This window comes from Euprymna scolopes, chromosome 24 (assembly GCF_053919585.1).
Source record: "Euprymna scolopes isolate OS-2025 chromosome 24, ASM5391958v1, whole genome shotgun sequence".
NCBI lineage: Eukaryota > Metazoa > Mollusca > Cephalopoda > Sepiida > Sepiolidae > Euprymna > Euprymna scolopes.
The window spans coordinates 55,665,970-55,683,469 of record NC_136505.1 but is presented as its reverse complement, the minus strand read 5'-3'; the positions used below and the strand labels follow the sequence as shown (position 1 = coordinate 55,683,469).

General features: G+C 36.8%; 1 protein-coding gene and 1 non-coding gene across 2 annotated transcripts in view; both read right to left on the bottom strand.

Annotated features, from left to right (window-relative positions):
* Window positions 1-12,123: 12,123 nt before the first annotated feature.
* Trnar-acg (transfer RNA arginine (anticodon ACG)) lies at window positions 12,124-12,196 on the bottom strand. The gene has a single exon. It is a non-coding gene; the product is annotated as a tRNA-Arg (tRNA).
* A 1,404-nt stretch (window positions 12,197-13,600) lies between these two features.
* Window positions 13,601-17,500, bottom strand: part of LOC145246714 (piwi-like protein 1) — a 95,749-nt gene continuing 91,849 nt past the window's right edge. Inside the window, exon 21 of the mRNA XM_080108456.1 lies at window positions 13,601-13,977. Coding sequence (XP_079964582.1) covers window positions 13,891-13,977 — 87 coding nt within the window. The 3' untranslated portion in view covers window positions 13,601-13,890. The remainder of the gene's footprint in view (window positions 13,978-17,500) is intronic.

The window sequence follows — 17,500 nt, the reverse complement described above, 5'->3', positions numbered from 1 at the left end:
CTAAGGCATTTTATGTATATACATACATAATCACCTTTCAAAATGCATTGAAAGAAAATGAAATCGTTTGATCAACAAAGATGATGATAGGTGATTAATCTGATGTCGCTAAGGTAAAAAAAAAAAGTCTAATTTGACCCATTTTAAAATGAATTGTTCCAAAATCAAATGATGTCATCCCATCAACTGAAACAATACAATTTTAAATAAATACATTAAAAAAATTACATTCGTTCTATTAATTTCAAACTGAAAATGACAATTATTTTTCATGGAAGAAAAGAAGTTATTTTTTGTTTGTTTGTTTTGTTTTGTATTATTTTTATTTATTTGTTTATTTTTTTTAATATATTTTTCTTGATAATGTTGACCGTATTATTTAAAAAATAATATCATTTGGATAATTCGGACTACTATTCATATTTTGGGGGTTATTTTTACAACGTTTCAGCCTATGTAACCTCCAACCTTGTTGAAATGTCTTATCAAACTCTGGAAGCGGCACGGAATTTTGAATGGAACCTTTATTTAACCCACAAGAATAGCATGCCCTTGTCCTGTCAGTCATGACTGGATAGAAGTCTTAAGTAATTCGCAATTGTATTCTTGGCGTTGTCTGCACTGAGGATTGAACCTTCAACTACCAGGAATGTGTCACTTAGAACTGAATTGTACCTAGTACTTTATCCATTATGCCACAGGTTCTTGCTAGTCCCAAATAATACAAATCATCAATCCTTATCTCGAAAATTCAAAAACAAGAATGTTGTTAATTTTATTTTTATTGCGGACTATTATCCTCATCTTATTATAGCTGTTTCACAACGTTTCGGTTAACTATTCCTCTGGCCTTCGTCAGGTGGTAACTGCAACGGGATAGGAACTCTGAATCTCAGACTGCATTCACTTTAATTACTGCATTCAGTAGTTGTTGTCGTCTCACTACGTTTTGACCAAGTAAGCCTCTGGCCGGCTTTGGGTAGGATTGAAACCGCTATCTTCAGACAATTCTCACCTGGAACCGTAGTGATTCAACGTCTCTATCAACTGTGCCACGGGCCCTGAATGTTGTTATTACTGTAATATTAATTATTAATGTATGTATTATCCATACGTGTGTCTTCTAGTGGTTAGATTGTATGAGAGTGTATATATGTTTGTATATGTGTCACAGTCATCTATATGATGTGTGTATATACGTGTGTTTGTCTACTACCATCTTGTGTTGTGATCATCTAATCTATAGTTTATTGTGTACGTATATATATTTAACTCCATTTCTTGACAAGACAAGAATCTACATAAATATCTTTACAACACAAAGGACAAATAACACTTATTTGGGGTTTCAACATCTGACCAATCGGGAACATATCTGGTCCCTCTTTGCTCTTTGATCTTGTTTGACAGAAAGCTGCAATGGGAATTCTTCCCAAGAAATGACAGAGTCTCGGGTTTTATTTTTTGGCAACTTTTTTTTCTAGAGTGTTTTTTTTTCCCCCCTTCCCTTTTGAAAAGTTGCAGCGCTGATTCCGACTATCACCATTTCTGACCCCCTTCTACTTGGAACCATCACGATCTGAAGACCGTCTCTGTCCCTCTCTCAACTCCAACTGACTCAACTAATTTTCATATATCTAAAAAAGATCAGCTCCTCTTGTAAATGACATCATTAGTATACGTTACTAAGATGATCACCTGATCTTTTTACATGTCATTATTTAAAGTTGTCAACTCAATAACATGTTTAAGTTACATGTATATATAAATGCTTTTGATGATTGCGTTTATCATAAAACTGACCTAGTTTCAAGTTTTCCTGCTTTCCGGCGTACTACAATATGGTTGTGTTCAAGTCTAACGTAAACAAGTTTTTGATGAGTCGTTCCATATAAGTTAACAAATTTACCGAATCTCCATTACTAACGGTTACTATATTGTCCAATTTCTACTGTACACTCTTTAACCCTTATTCTCGAGTGGCCTCTTGGCCTTGATAAGTGGTGACGCCTATGTAAAAAATTAAAAAAAAAGTTATTGTTCATCTTCATTAATTGTTCTTGCGTGAAAGTGCAGCAAAGTGTTACACTCTTTTTAACGATCTACTATTGTTATAGAGCTCTGTCTAATAGAATACTGAGTCCTTTGTATGCACAAGATCTGTTTTGATACAGCTGCATTCCATTTTACAGTTTACTACTAAACTATGCACACTTCAGATGGTGAGAGGAAGAGCTTATAAGTGAAGTGGTGAGAGAAATGGAATGATGCAAATAATTAAAAAAGATGTGGAAAAGACAAAATATCTATGACATCACAATATATTCTGACTTTGTGAAATCTGTTGACTTTGTAAAAGAAATAATTAATGTAAGTAAATATTTATTCTAAATATTGTGATTATTCTAAAACATATTTTAGCTAACAAAACTTTGGTTCGAATAATCATAATAATCATTGACTAGCACACTTTTCGGCATTGCCCGACAAATATCTAACATCAACAGTAAATTATACAGATTGATGTAGAAATCACCATGGAATTTCCAAGGTTGACAAATGCTGGCAACTCAACATGTCAGGAGTGAAGGAATAGGAAGGAGAGGTAGTCAGAGCCAGTTTTCTGGAGGCAAGATGACCACTGGACATTTGAGAAGGCAGTTGGTTTGCAGTGGTTCTCAGGAACAGAGGGTCTGCGTTGGACTGGTGTTTTTAGCCGGCTGGAATAAAAGACCTCATTCTGCAAATTTGTACAACTCGTAATTTCAAAAAATAGAAACAATTTTTACATAAATATCTTTTATTTGTTTGTAAACTGAAAAAAAAAAAAAAAAAAAATTTTTAAATAAAAAAAAAACATTTGTTATCTATTTATCTACTATTATATAAAAGGCACTTTGTGTATGTGAGTTCCCTATGGACTCCTAAACGGCTGGAATTTCACACGAAGGTACTTTGTGCCTGGCAGTGTTCTTAGGTAGGTTTTGCATCGGAATATCGATAAGTATTGATAATAAAATAATCCGATGAAAGAAGGAACGGGCGATTTTAACCAATGTTAACACCTTACACATCCTAACATCACAAGTGCATTTAAGAAATTTTATTACCAAACAAGCCAAAAGGCTTGACGTATAAAATCAACAGTAAGATCTTTGATATAACACGGGCATGTTCTAAATGAATGTTTCTGTTGAAAGCACAATTGAACCATGATACTTGACTTTTTCATTTCAAACTTAAATTCAAGCCTTTATCACTGCACAAGTAGTAAGGCCAGGCATACAAAATCGCCAGTAGGTATTTGATATAACAGTGGCACGTTCAAAATTAATGTTTCTGTTTAGAGCACAGCTGAACTATGATACTTGACTTTTGCATTTTAAACTTTAATTCAAGCCATTATATATGAAAATTTTTTTATAAAAACAGTAGGTTCTCTACAGTGCAATGTGGACCACAATGTATTGTGGACTAAGTCACTGCAGGGAGGCATGTGAAGCTTCCTAAGTTATTTTTAGAATCAATGTGAGGCTAAGCAAAGGTCGTAGAGAACACGAGCAGTAGCAGCAGCCGAGGAGTGGGGAGGTGGAAAAAGGAAAGAAAGAGGAACAATCTGAGTTCGTGTTTCAGCGAGAGAAGGCAATCTTTCTTTTTTATTGGCTCGTAGAACCAGAGGTGATGAAGCGAATGATACCTTAAAAAGGAAAAAAAGTTATCTGGTTGAATCTGAGTTAGCTATGAAGAGCGACGAATGGGTCTCCTTTTTTTTCACTGGGCCCCCGAAAAGAAAAAGAACAGAGAGGATAATAAAACTTTGAAGAAGAAAAAAAAATGTTATATGCGGTCACATATTACCCCGAAATGGAAATAACAAGTATCTTCGATTCGAACTCACATGAGAAACAGGTTTGTGAATTTCTCCTCCTCTATCCCCCCACCAAAAAGACTTTTGTGTTGTTGCAATCCGGCAGATACTCGGCCGGAGTTTACCGTGCGGATGGACCATTAAACGAACTGTTGACCCCATCTCGGAACTATCCCCCTCCCCCATTTTCCTCTGGAATTAATGGCAACCACTCTTTCTTCTCATTCATCAATGAACTTTTTTTTTGACATTTTCAATCCGGGGTTATTTTTTTGTTTTTATGCAAAAAGATAAAATAAAACCTATATAAAAAAACTACATAAACTATATTTCTGCCTCCACCCTCCTCATTATTTTGTATTGAATTTTTTTTTTTTTTTTTTTTTTGCCTCCTCTTTGCATGCTTTGCTTCTCACTGTTTTGATAAGAGATTCAGGAAAATTCAATAGACGATGAAATTTGCTTACACTCAACTGGATTAGGAACCAGCTGAGTAGCCATCCCTGGTGGTAAATTCCGTTACCCTTCTCTAAGTCGGGTGCACACATTAACCCTAAGTCCGTGTGGTGGAGTTAAAGTTACTGCTGTGCATTTACACCCGGACCATGGATGTATCACCAGTAAATCAGGCCTAGTGAATATTCTGAGTATCTAGTGCTGAGTTAAAGGACGAGTTCTATGAGGAGCTGGAGAGCACCATAAAGACAAATCCTGCCTCAGATAAACTAAACCTCCTATTGGAGCCAACCATGACTTCTGGCCTCATTGCATCGGCCATTTTGGCATGAGCAAGATGAACGAAAATGGACAGAGACTCCTCGAGCTGTGTACATTTAATGACTTATGTATCACAAACACATTCTTCCAAACAAAGCCATATCACAGAGTGTCCTGGCAGCACCCCCCCCTCCCCGGTCCCACCATTGGCACCAAATAGATCTTATCAGAAGAAGAAACTCGTTAAATTGTGTCCGGAATATTTATAGCTACCACAGTGCAGACTGTGATACTGACCACACGCTAGTTGCAGCTAAAGTCTATATCAAACCTAAGAAAATCCACAACGCCAAGCAAAAAGAATGATCCCGCATAAATATAGCCTTTACATCCTTTCTCAACGTGCATGCTTTGCAGACTCGCTCCAGGAAGCCTTAAAAGACTGTCCAATCAATACAGCGGAAAGGAGATGGGTACACATTTGTGAGGCCATCTACAACTCTGTTATGGACACCTTCGGTAAGCTGGAGAAGAAGAATCCAGACTGGTTTGAAGTGGGATTACTGAACTAGAGCCAGTTATCTGAGCTAAACGTGTTGCGCTGCTTGAGTATAAAAGAGACCCTTCTGAGGAGACACTTGCTGCACTCAGGAAGGCCAAAAGTGATGCCCAGGAGACTGCCAGATGCTGCGCCAACAAATACTGAACTTATGTAGCAGCATCCAACTTTCAATTGATTGTTCTAGTTGAGAACCCATCACATTGCACTGGGAAGAAGCTTCACATGCCTCGCGCAGTGGCTTAGTTCACAATATTGTAGTCTACATTGCACTGTAGAAAACCTACTGTTGATTTTATAAAATAATTTTTATATAATGTATGAATTAAAGTTTTAAATGCAAAATTCAAGTATTATGGTTCAATTGTGTTCAGAACATGAACATTCATTTCGATCGTGCCTGTCTTATCAAAGAACCTACTATTGACTTTATGTACTGGAACTTTCTTCTTGTGCGGTGATAAACTTCTCAAATGCACTTGTGATGTTAGGTTGTATAAGATCAAGCTGTTGCTTCTTTAATCTGATTTTTTCGATTATCGATATTTATCGGAGGCATTCCCAAGTACATGTGTGTGAAATTAAAAAAACGGCCGAGCTGCTTTGGAGTCTACAGGAAATGAACTCACACACATAGACAAAAGTGCTTATATATATAAACAGGCCCCTTCAGTCTTTGACAGACTATGGATACCTACAAAGGAGTGCCTGCACATGAAATCTTTGTGGCAGAAGGTGTGCAATCTCCAACCACTCCTCTCCTGAGTCGACATTGTTAAATACCAGTGGCAAGTGAAGTATATGTATAAGACGACTGGAAACAAATGCCAAGATAAGCGGAGAGCACATACAGCACCTAGAATTCCCAAATGGTTACCCATCTTGTATTAACCGGGCTCAACATTGCTTAACTTCTGTGATCTGACGAGAATCGGTGTGTCAACGTGATTATGCCATATATATATGTGTGTGTATATATTTGTATATTTTGGCAGCAGATCATTATTCAAGCACATCTGATTGAACAAAGAGTTTTTCCGATTTTTCTGAATAATTTTTCCATTCGCCGAGCGATCTTTTATTTCAGCTGGCACATTGTATAAAATGGTGCCCAAAAGTTGTTGTTCAGCCATATGCTACTCAAGCGCTTTCTATCAGTGAATCCGATTATCATCAGGAGTGATTGTTGTTATTGTTTTCTTTGAGGCTTGGTGTATATATATATATATACACACACACACACACACACACACACACACACACAGAGTAGGAGCCATAATATAAGGAATGGAAAAACCAAAAACCTAAATATGCATATTTACTTAAAAAGTAATACATGACTAACAATTAAATTTTTACCGAATAAAGATTAGGATTTAATGCAAATATATTATACAGTTACTAAATTTATATAATAGTTTTCTTAAAAATAAAGATTAAAATGAACAAAAGAAATAAACTCTTGGACAAAAGTTAAGAAACGATGTTAATGATCTGCAAAAACATTTACATTGTTTTTTTTTTTAACAAACTTGGAGCTTTTCAACAATAAATAAAAGTTTATTTATCATTAGAAATTTATCGTTAAGCAGTATGACAAATTTTACATGCTCCTATTTACTTGCCTCCCAACAAGAGCAGAGTTAGACACAAGGTCGGTTTTTAATGTGAGAAAAATCCAGCTACCCAAAAAGGGGCACTTTGGATAGGAACAAAAATTAAAATTGTCTTAGTCATGAAAGATTTCTTCTACACTGACCGAGGACAGAAAAGGTGAAATGTAGCATCCGAACAAATACTACACTGTGGTCTTGGCCTGAAGGCCAATGTTATTGAAGAAAAAAAATCATTATCACTAATAAAAAAAGTCAATTTCAGAAATTTCTGATATTGTTCAAGATTGCTGCTCATGTAATTAGTAAGTATAAAACCAATAAAATCTTAGATGCAAAAATAAAATCCGACACCCCTCCAAAAACATTGCAAAGAGATCAAAGAATTCTTTGAATGTCTTGTTTTAAAGCTGTTTTGAAACTGCTACATCAATTGCCCATAAATTTAATGAAAAGACAAACTAAGATCTCAAGTAAAATGGTTGCTTGCAGGTTGGAAAAATGCAGTATTGTATGCCTGTACTCCAGCTTTGAAGCCTCTTATTTCAAAGTGAAACCAAAGGGCATGCCTGGATTATGCGAGAGAACATGTTTGAAGTAACATACAATGGGATGGCGTTCATTTCAGTCAGGCGTCCAAGTTTAATATATTTGGTTCTGACAGCAACACTTAAATACGCTGTACTCTTTGGAGTAAATGGATATATTGCTTTAGAAGTCCTGATGAGCATTGATATTAATGCACTCATTTCTAATTAAGCATCTTTCCCCTTTCACTTTGCAACCAAAAACGAACATAGATAAATAAAGCTTTGATTCTTCTGTAAAAACATTGAGTTTCCCTCAGCACCAAAGCCAACAGAGTATACGCCATTGTTGAGATTACCAGTTAACTGAGGTATTGTTAAAGAGCATCTCTCCCCCCCTCTCTGGCTTTCTTACTCTTTCTATTTTCTCTCTGTGTGTCTCTATTAGAGAATAGAGAGGGAGAGGGAGAGAGAGAGAGAGGTGAATAACGTGGACAGTGGACACGTTTGCAAAAGAAGGGTCAGCTGACCAGATGACGTGGTATCATGTGATGAGGTTAGCTGATTCTTTCTTGGCAGTTGGGTTTTCGGGTGTTGAATAAGACAGACGGCTTTTCAGCTGTCCCCCCCCCTGGGCTGGGGAGGACGCTGACGTGTATCATCAAACAAGCAAGGTTCACCTCCATTCTGTGTCGACCTTTGGAAGGTGAATAAAAACTATAAAACCATTTCATCGTCTTGGAGTGAATTCTTCATCCAACAGGCCAGCTCCCCTCCAAGAGACAATGAAAACCAGAGGAACAACCGACGACACATGAATAAAGGTATGTTAAAAAAATACATGCACACAAACACACACCCACGAAGACATCAAAAATAAAACCATTAGAAACTAGACGATCACGTACACGAATCTCCTTGACAAAATCTCCTTTATGACACCCCCGAATATATAACATATTCGTATTGGTGCCTTGATGACCAGTTCACTCCGCAAGAGTGATAAGTAAGAACTTTTTACCAAAAACAAACTAAACAAAAAGAACTCTTACACTAAAAGAACTTGGTTACCACATACACAACAACAAAGAAGAAGAAAAAAAAAACACAACGTGAATCAATCGACGAAGAGAAACGCGAACGCAGAAGCAAGAAAAAGAAGAAGAAAGAACACTGGACCTGAGGAAAAGCAAAGGTTAGTTGATTTTTTCAATATTTTTCTAAACCTCGGCTCTTTAAAAAAAAAAGTTTTGTTAAAAAAAAAAAAAAAAAAAAAAAAAAAAAAAAAACTATACAACACAAAATGTCTGGAAGAAAAAAAAAAAAGAGAAAGAACATAAGTAGAAAAAAAAAAGAAATACAAATCAACACACACACAACGATGGTCCGTTAAAACACTAAGTAATAAGGAAAAATAATAGTAAAGAGAAAAAAGAAAAGAAAAGAAAAAAAAAATTCTGTGAGAAAAACAGTAGAATAAATGTTCTATTCGACATGAGTGACGTTTTGACCACATAAGTAAGGTAGAAAAGAAAAAAAAAAAAAAAAAAAAGGATAAATATAGGGTTAAATAAACTATATGAAGAAATGAAAGAAAAAAGTGGGGCGTGAATGAAATTTAATTTCTGTGGCAAGCATGTTAGAATTTTGGAGAGGTGTTGAATTACATGGGTAGTTATTAATTTCATTATTCTCGGGAAATGATTCGAATTTTATTTTTTTTATCGTGATTTCTGTTGATTTCGAGTAGAATCAACATGGAGCAAGTTTGAGTACTTCATGTGTGGAAATCCGATGTTTTCCGTGAAGCTATGTGTCTTCAAGGCAGGTTGCGCTTACCGACTTTGGAAAAAAAAAAAGAAAGTTTTTTCTGACATAGCAGTGAACGGAATGTATTCTGTCCAGCGTGAGCGGATCTAGTTGTAATCAACTTCAGGGAGCAAATGAAATGCCCTCTGACATGGTGTAAGGGGCAGAGGGGGTGCAATGGCTGACGTGGCCATTATGTTACGAATCGCTCAAGAGAAGATGAATGAAATATGTATGCAAGTACTTAGGAAAATAAAATGTTACCATATTGTGAATTAAAGGTACCAAAATTAAAAAAAAAACATGCTGGGTGAATTTAATTGGTATTATTAAATTAAATTATTTTGGAATAGATTTGGTTGGTTTAGTTATATTTTAGGGACGTTAGCGCGTAGTTGCATTTTTTTTCATGAGAATTACAAGGCGATTAGGCTGTAGAAAGCAGTTTTTTCTGTTGTTTTATTTTTTTTTATAAGCCACGGTATTGTCACAAATTAGAAAATTTGGCAGGGGAAATACTATTTTAGAGTAATGAGAACCCTGTTAAAACAATACTAGTGGTTCCAGTGAGTTGGAAGATGCCACGTAGGCCCAAGCAACGGCAATAAGTCTTGTCCAACAAAAGTCTGGCGTGCGAGGTCGCGATAATTCCTCAGGGTACGGAGCGACTGGACAGTCGGTACCAAGCCTAATCACGGGGAGATAGAAGAAAGGGAAAGATGCAGATTACGTAAGGGACAAGATAGAGCCTTATTATTTTTTTTATTTTTTTAGAGGAATGTGTGAGGGATATCTGGGTTGGAATCTTGGGACTTGCTGGGAATGCGGAAAAATCACAAAGGGAAAACTACTTAGTTAGAAATCGATGGCGCATTAGTTAGGGAGTGATGATTCCGTATCTTGTCGGGTTCCAGGAACTCAAACAGGCTCCGAGTGAATCAGTGTGAAGGCGTATCTTGACTTAGACCAACCAAGGGAGTTAGTAGAAGAGCTTTGTGAAGTCCCGAAGTAGTAGATTGAATAGAACAAAGCTCCAGTAATAGGACCACTCAGAGAAAGACGTCAGGGCATTACAGTAAAAGAAAAAAAAAAAACTGGGACTTAGGCCTATGCTGAAAGTCGAGAACGCGAGTGGGATGGTTGGGTCGGTAGAGCATCAGACTTTTAATCTGAGGGTCTGGGGTTCGAGTCCCCATGCGATAAAGCTACCACCAACATGGAGCATCCGACGTTCTGGTCGTAATTGCGATATGCTGGCCCCATTTCGAAAAAGTGATCGAAAATGGAGTCTCCATTTGTTTGGCCAAGTGGTCCAAATAAAGAGCAGAGTCAGTGGAAAATATCCAACAATGCGACCGCCTAGACAAGATGTATATCTGCAAAGCTGTATCTTTGTCTAACTTGGAAGCAAGTTAATGTCTAGGAGGGACTTTTGAGAAGCAGCAGAAGGGTTGATAGTGTTGTAGAAGAGTACTGGCGCCTGATCTTTCTTGGAAAAGGGGTGAGTCCGGAAAGTGAAAAAATAAAGATGTACTTCGGACATAATTATTTTTTTTAGTTAGTTAGTTATTAAAAATGTATGGCTTGCCATACATTTTGATAAAAAAGGGGTGGAGGAATGTTAAAGAGCATCTCTCCCCCCCTCTCTGGCTTTCTTACTCTTTCTATTTTCTCTCTGTGTGTCTCTATTAGAGAATAGAGAGAGAGAGAGGGAGAGGGAGAGAGAGAGAGAGAGAGGTGAATAACGTGGACAGTGGACACGTTTGCAAAAGAAGGGTCAGCTGACCAGATGACGTGGTATCATGTGATGAGGTTAGCTGATTCTTTCTTGGCAGTTGGGTTTTCGGGTGTTGAATAAGACAGACGGCTTTTCAGCTGTCCCCCCCCCCCCTGGGCTGGGGAGGACGCTGACGTGTATCATCAAACAAGCAAGGTTCACCTCCATTCTGTGTCGACCTTTGGAAGGTGAATAAAAACTATAAAACCATTTCATCGTCTTGGAGTGAATTCTTCATCCAACAGGCCAGCTCCCCTCCAAGAGACAATGAAAACCAGAGGAACAACCGACGACACATGAATAAAGGTATGTTAAAAAAATACATGCACACAAACACACACCCACGAAGACATCAAAAATAAAACCATTAGAAACTAGACGATCACGTACACGAATCTCCTTGACAAAATCTCCTTTATGACACCCCCGAATATATAACAGTATGGCTTTGAACCTGTGCAATTCTACGAGGTTCACCTTCCTAGGTTTTGCATTCCTTTGAGGAGGGTTTAGTTTATTGTTAATCACCTAAAGCAAACTTACTGGAGAATGCCTGCAGGACTACCTAGGCATTTTTCGCAGACCAGAATGATCTTCCTCTAGAGTGCTGGCTCTTTAAGTCCCACTTTCTGACCCTTGTGTCACATCATCCCGCTATGGGAGGGAGATAATAACAAACCACTTTGATTATGTAGCGTTTTCACCATTTTTTTACGATCTATTTATACACGGCACAATAATCACATTGACACACTGGTTATTGTTAAATCAACAAAGTTAAGCAATGTTAAACCTGACCAGTACCAGATGGGTGACCATTTGGGAATATCAAGCATTGTATGTAGGAGGACAATGACACTTCTGGCAGCTCCAGTTTTTTTGATCCATCCTGCCCTGCTGCTGAATCAAGCTGGTTGGGACAAGAGTGACGTTAGCTCTGCACAAATCAGCTTCACTTTAAAACACACTCTCAGCACATGTCATCCATCATCCCTAGGAAGACAGATCATCTTCGTTGTTCTGAATGAACATTTATTATATTACTAGCGGCTGCACCACATCGGCACATACAATGCCGAGTCAAACATAAAATCGAGTACACTCAACATCGTCTTACCATCAACGCTTACCCTGTGAACTCGGAGTATGGGAAATTCCCATATGCACGAAACAAAATCACTGAAAAAAACAAAAATACCCTAAGGGTAAGGATAATGAGTAAACGTTGGATAAAGTGATGGTTAAAATTATTACGAACTTGCCAGGATTTGAACCTGGAATCTTCTGATCCGTAGTCAGACGTGTTATCCATTGCGCCACAAGTCCTATCTGTATGCCGAAAGATGTTACCACGACTGTATAGAGACAACGCTAACTTCTGTTGACATGGGCAGGTAACTTTTTCGACAATTGCACAAAACAGCCCAAAAACCCTTATTTCAGGCTTTTGACTCCGTGCTGTTCGTTACGAACCATATATAGATGAGAACAATCTAGGGACTCACACCTTTCAGGGTAAAAAAGTATTTTTCAATTCGGTGCATCCGTTCGAAAGTTTTATTGGTATACACACACACACAAGTAAATAAATAAATAAACATTTAGAATTTTCTTAATAGTATAGATGACCTAGTCGTAAAAATATATTTTTATAAAAAATAAATAAATAAAAAAAAAAATAAAGGAATTTTAAAGCAGAGAGCTGTTTCTGAACTGTTTAGAGAAAAAGTTAAAATTCAACACTAAAAAATTATGAAATCAAACTAAAACGATTATTTATGCTGATGACATGACCATCTATGGCAATACATCAAAGACTGTAAACAACCAAGTTCTCTCTGATTCTCTCTCCTCTGATCTTGAGCATGTGGTATAATGAGGAAAGAGGTGGCTGGTTACTTTTAATGCATCTAAAACCAAGCTTCTATCTCTACACCATCTACGCTCTGATGCCAATCTAGCATCAGTTGAAATGAATGGCTCTCGTCTTGGGGAGGCTTCATGTTTTGACAAGCCTCTGGGCTTGACCTTTACTCCTGACTTGAAATGGAAAATGTATATCAAATCCATTGCCAAGATTGCCGGTAAAACGGTGGGATCCTTCTACTGCTCCAGTAGATATCTCTACCTATATAAAAGCCAGGTACGTCCAATGATGGAGTACTGTTGCCACATCTGGGCAGAAGCTGCTAGAAGTAGCTTATCCTGCCTTGACAGAGTTCAAAATAGACTTCGTAGCTTAGTGGGGGATGCCCCTTTCTCTTCCCTGCAACCTCTTTTCCACAGAAGAGATGTTGCTAGCCTGTCACTGCTTTATCGTTATTTTCATGGCAAATGCTCAGCTGTGGTTCCCTCTTGCCAAACTTTCATGAAAAACACTCGTCTAGCCAAAACCACTATCAGTAATTTCCCACACTCTTTAGCTGTGCCCTAAACTTAAATGCAGATTCCATGAATAAAGCTTCTTTCTTAGAACTTCATGCCTGTGGAAGTCTCTTCCGATTGCCTGCTTTCCAGCTGACTACAATCTGAGTGTCTGGAAACTTGTTTAAGTTCTTGATGAATCGCCCCCCCTAAGTAATTCAATTTACAAAATTCCTACTACTTATGTTTACTATGCTATAATCACATTGACTAATGTATACCCATTAACGCTAATCCTCGAGTGGCCTCTGGGCCTTGATAAGTGGTGATTCCTGTGTAAAAAAAAAACAAACAAGACAGAAAAACTTTTTATGTACAAGCTTTTTTTATTTTGTACAAATTATGTAAGAAATACGATTTTTACACATGAAAATAAAATTTTAAAAACTGTCTCAGTTATTTTTCTGCAGTTTTTTTTTTTTTCTGTTTTCTTAAAAGTCCATTGATGAAAAACGGCATAAAAATAGTTTTCTTTCTGTTGTTGTGGGCAATCATATTTATGTAGACGCATAAATATGCATCACTGCGATTGACTTTGTGTACAGCAGATGAAAATAAAGAAAAATATATTTTTTCATGGAATTTGTATTTGTTCTCTAAAGGAAATACAGACGATCTGCCAATTTTTGTGCTGGTTCCTTGTGGATGCTTTGACCAACCAGATAAGCCAATTTGTGAGCATACTGTCAAAGAAAGAACGAAAAAAATTAACAAAACATTTTTTTTTTCATCAAATATATATATATATATATATATATATATATACGTTTTATTTTTTATTACTGTATCTTTCTGTTAAGTTACATTATTGTTTCAGCTACTCGGCCGTTTTTTTGTCCGTCTGTAGCTTCCTCAAAAAAAACGGCCGAGTAGCTGAAACAACAATGTAACTTAACAGAAAGATATGGTAATAAAAAATAAAATACATATTTGCTCTACAACAGTATTGAGCACTTTCTTCAGTTTTTATTAATTACCACTTCCACTAAAAAAAACTATGCATATATATATATATATATATATATATATATATATATATATATATATATATATATGCATAGATAAAGTAATACCTTTTTTTTTTTTTTTTTTTTTTTACTGATAGGTTATTACTAGGGCTGTGACAACAGAATATTCTTTTCATTCTTTGGACTCTCAAGTATATATCCGACACAGTAAGACAGTCAATCAACCTAGAACCACATCAGTCTATATAAAAACATATATCAACGGATATATACTCAAGAGTCAAAACAATGAAAAGAATATGCTGTTGTCACAACCCTACTTATTACATCTTTATTCTTGTTACGTATCCTAAGGATATTGATGGTACCTACAATAGCAGGGATCAGAAGGCCGCCCAAAACATCAGAGATTCTTAGTTTTGTCAAATGTCCTTTGAGACGACTTGATACTACACCTAGCATACCTACTACCATTGGGATGACGTGAGTTTTATCCCTATGTATGCATCTTACTTCCAAGGCCAACAGAGCATAATTCTCACTAGGACTATGAAAACCATAATACATAGTCAACGGAATACAACATCAGTCTACATAAAAACATATGAGATATTAACGGATATATACTAAAGAGTCAAAACAATGAAAAGAATATGCTGTTGTCACAGCCCTAGTCATTACTTATCAAGGCTTGAGGTGAGGGGGGTTCATACCAGGATAAGAGATAATCAGCTGTATGATGAGAGAACTTTGAGAGGCTTGTTGCAATGAAGATTTGTTTTGTCATTGTTGTTTTCTTTTTTTGTTATTTTTTTTTAGGAACTCTAGTTCGCACAGGAAGACACCAGCAATGTTAATCCCAGAGATAAGGCAGTTGAGTTATCTCCACTTGAGGGAAAGTCTATTTGGAGTGATCTCCACTTTGTTGTTGTTAATCTCTGAGTTAAGACAGTTGCGTTATCTCCCCTTAATCTATATATATATATATATATATATATATATATATATATATATAAAAGGCAAAATGTGTTAGTGTGTGTGTTTTTTGTGTATGCCTGGCAAAGGCTTTTGGAGGGAGGGGACGCTCGGTGGGGGTCCTCATTTCTTAAAACTTTTTATATACTCATTAGATTATAATATCTACGATTTACAAAATGAGGCCGCGTCTATCTTTTATTAGAGCAACTTTTACGCTTTTTATTTTCGCTGTATTTCCTGGTCTCCGCACGTTTATTTGGCTTTTCCGTATAAAAGCAAAACTGAATCCGTAGCAAACGATTCTCCTTGGCATCTGTGCCAGGAACATCCACAAAAGCGATGAGCCTTGACAAATGCAGGCACCTGTTATATCAGACAATTGCTATTCATTTGGACACTCCCCCTTTTATGGGAAGCTGGTTTTCCCCAATATCTTGGGGGCGAAACAAACAAATATGCAGAAACTGGCTTGCAGCCAATGTTAAGTGCGTGATTTCATTCCCCTATGGTGTGATGTTTGACCTCATTAAATTCACGTACCTGTCACCTAACTTTTAATCGTTTAATTTCAACCAATCTCAATTCCCTGCTCTTTTAGCGTCATGGTAAGATGTCAGGATTTCTTTTTCGCATTCGCCTCAAGGCTTCGGGTTCGAGCCTACCTGCCTATCAAAACTTTTTTTCCTTTTACACCTCCAAACACCCGGGCAATGCCGGGCACCCACGCTAGCCTATAGATAAAGGAAAGTCGGAAGTGACTTAATCTAGGTTGTTATTGTTATGGAAGTGAGTTTTAAGGAAGGAGTACATAACCATTTACCATTAACAAAACATCTCTTTTTATTACATATGCATGTATAAACTAATACCCCCCCCCCTTTTTTTGGGAATCATTCCAGAATATAAGTTGGATGATCATAACCATCACAAGGACTGGAAACAATAAGTATAAAGGGCAGAAGATTACTCAAAGGAAGGTTCAATAAGTATTTGTTTACATTAGACTTACAGACAACTACATTGTAGTTGGTTGGAAAGCATACTCATGGTAGCTTGTTCCACAAGTGAGATGCTTGAAAATAGAAACTTTGTTCAGAGTACGGTAGAATGATTCAATCATTTTTTCAGTGATATAGTTACTTCTGACATGTTATTAAGTAGCGATTCGTGGCAGTTATGGCCTCCAGAATCATGATGTGTATAAAAATGCATTTATGACAGGCAGCGCAGCTGGTGAAGGCTGTCGAACTCACAGACATAACACCAGTTGTATGCAGTATATAGTAAAGTGTGCAAATATACTAACAGCAGTCGACAACGATATATTTCTGCTGTTGCTTACATTGACCTAATGACCTATGACCGCACATGCATGTTTGTGTGACCTGCATTTCCTGTTCTCTTTCCTACCCGGCTTGTGACATGAAACGATGTGTTTTTTTGTGCTCCGTTAACAAAACTTGCATAAACTGCATTTAAATATGAACATTGTTATGTGTAAGCTACTCTCACGCAGAGCAAACACAATATGAACACTCTAAGACAATGTTATATTTAAGCTATATATTGCTCGTGTAAAAATATGATGAACTATAACCTATTTATTCACACTTTACTGTGTTCTGCATGCAACTAATGTTATGTCTGTGTGTCCGACAGCCTTCACCAGCTGCGTTGCCTGTCATAAATGCATTCCAACATATGTACTTTCGTAATATAATTTTTGTTGAGTATATCACTGTGTTTGCAGATTATTATCGGTCTGCAAAGCTACAGCACATTTAGAAGACTGTTTACTTTTACTTTGATTTTTGTCGACAATTTACATAAATTAAGATTCCAGGTGATGTTAAGTAGCCTTGCTAGTATATAATTAAATCCAAAAGGACAAAGCCATTATTAATGCGAGTTGCTATCAATGATCAAATTTGGGGCCAAACACATTTCCTTATTTATGATTCTTCAAACCATAACTGAAAATCATTCGACATATATACAAAATTGGAAACTCGTCTACTAGTATTAATGATCAAATCATTTTTGATTCCTTCTACTAACATCGAGTACGTAGTATAATAGATAGTAGCGTAGCTTGTTACTTTTGATAAGTCAAAATCCAAGCCCCTTCTCTTTTTAATACCAACACTCAGATCCTCAGTATTTTTTTTTTTAAATTCAAATGAGTGCCTTGCTCATTGCAGAAGCTCCAAGATTTGATGAGCTCCTGAATTTGAACTTAACTTTATACTTAAACTGAAAC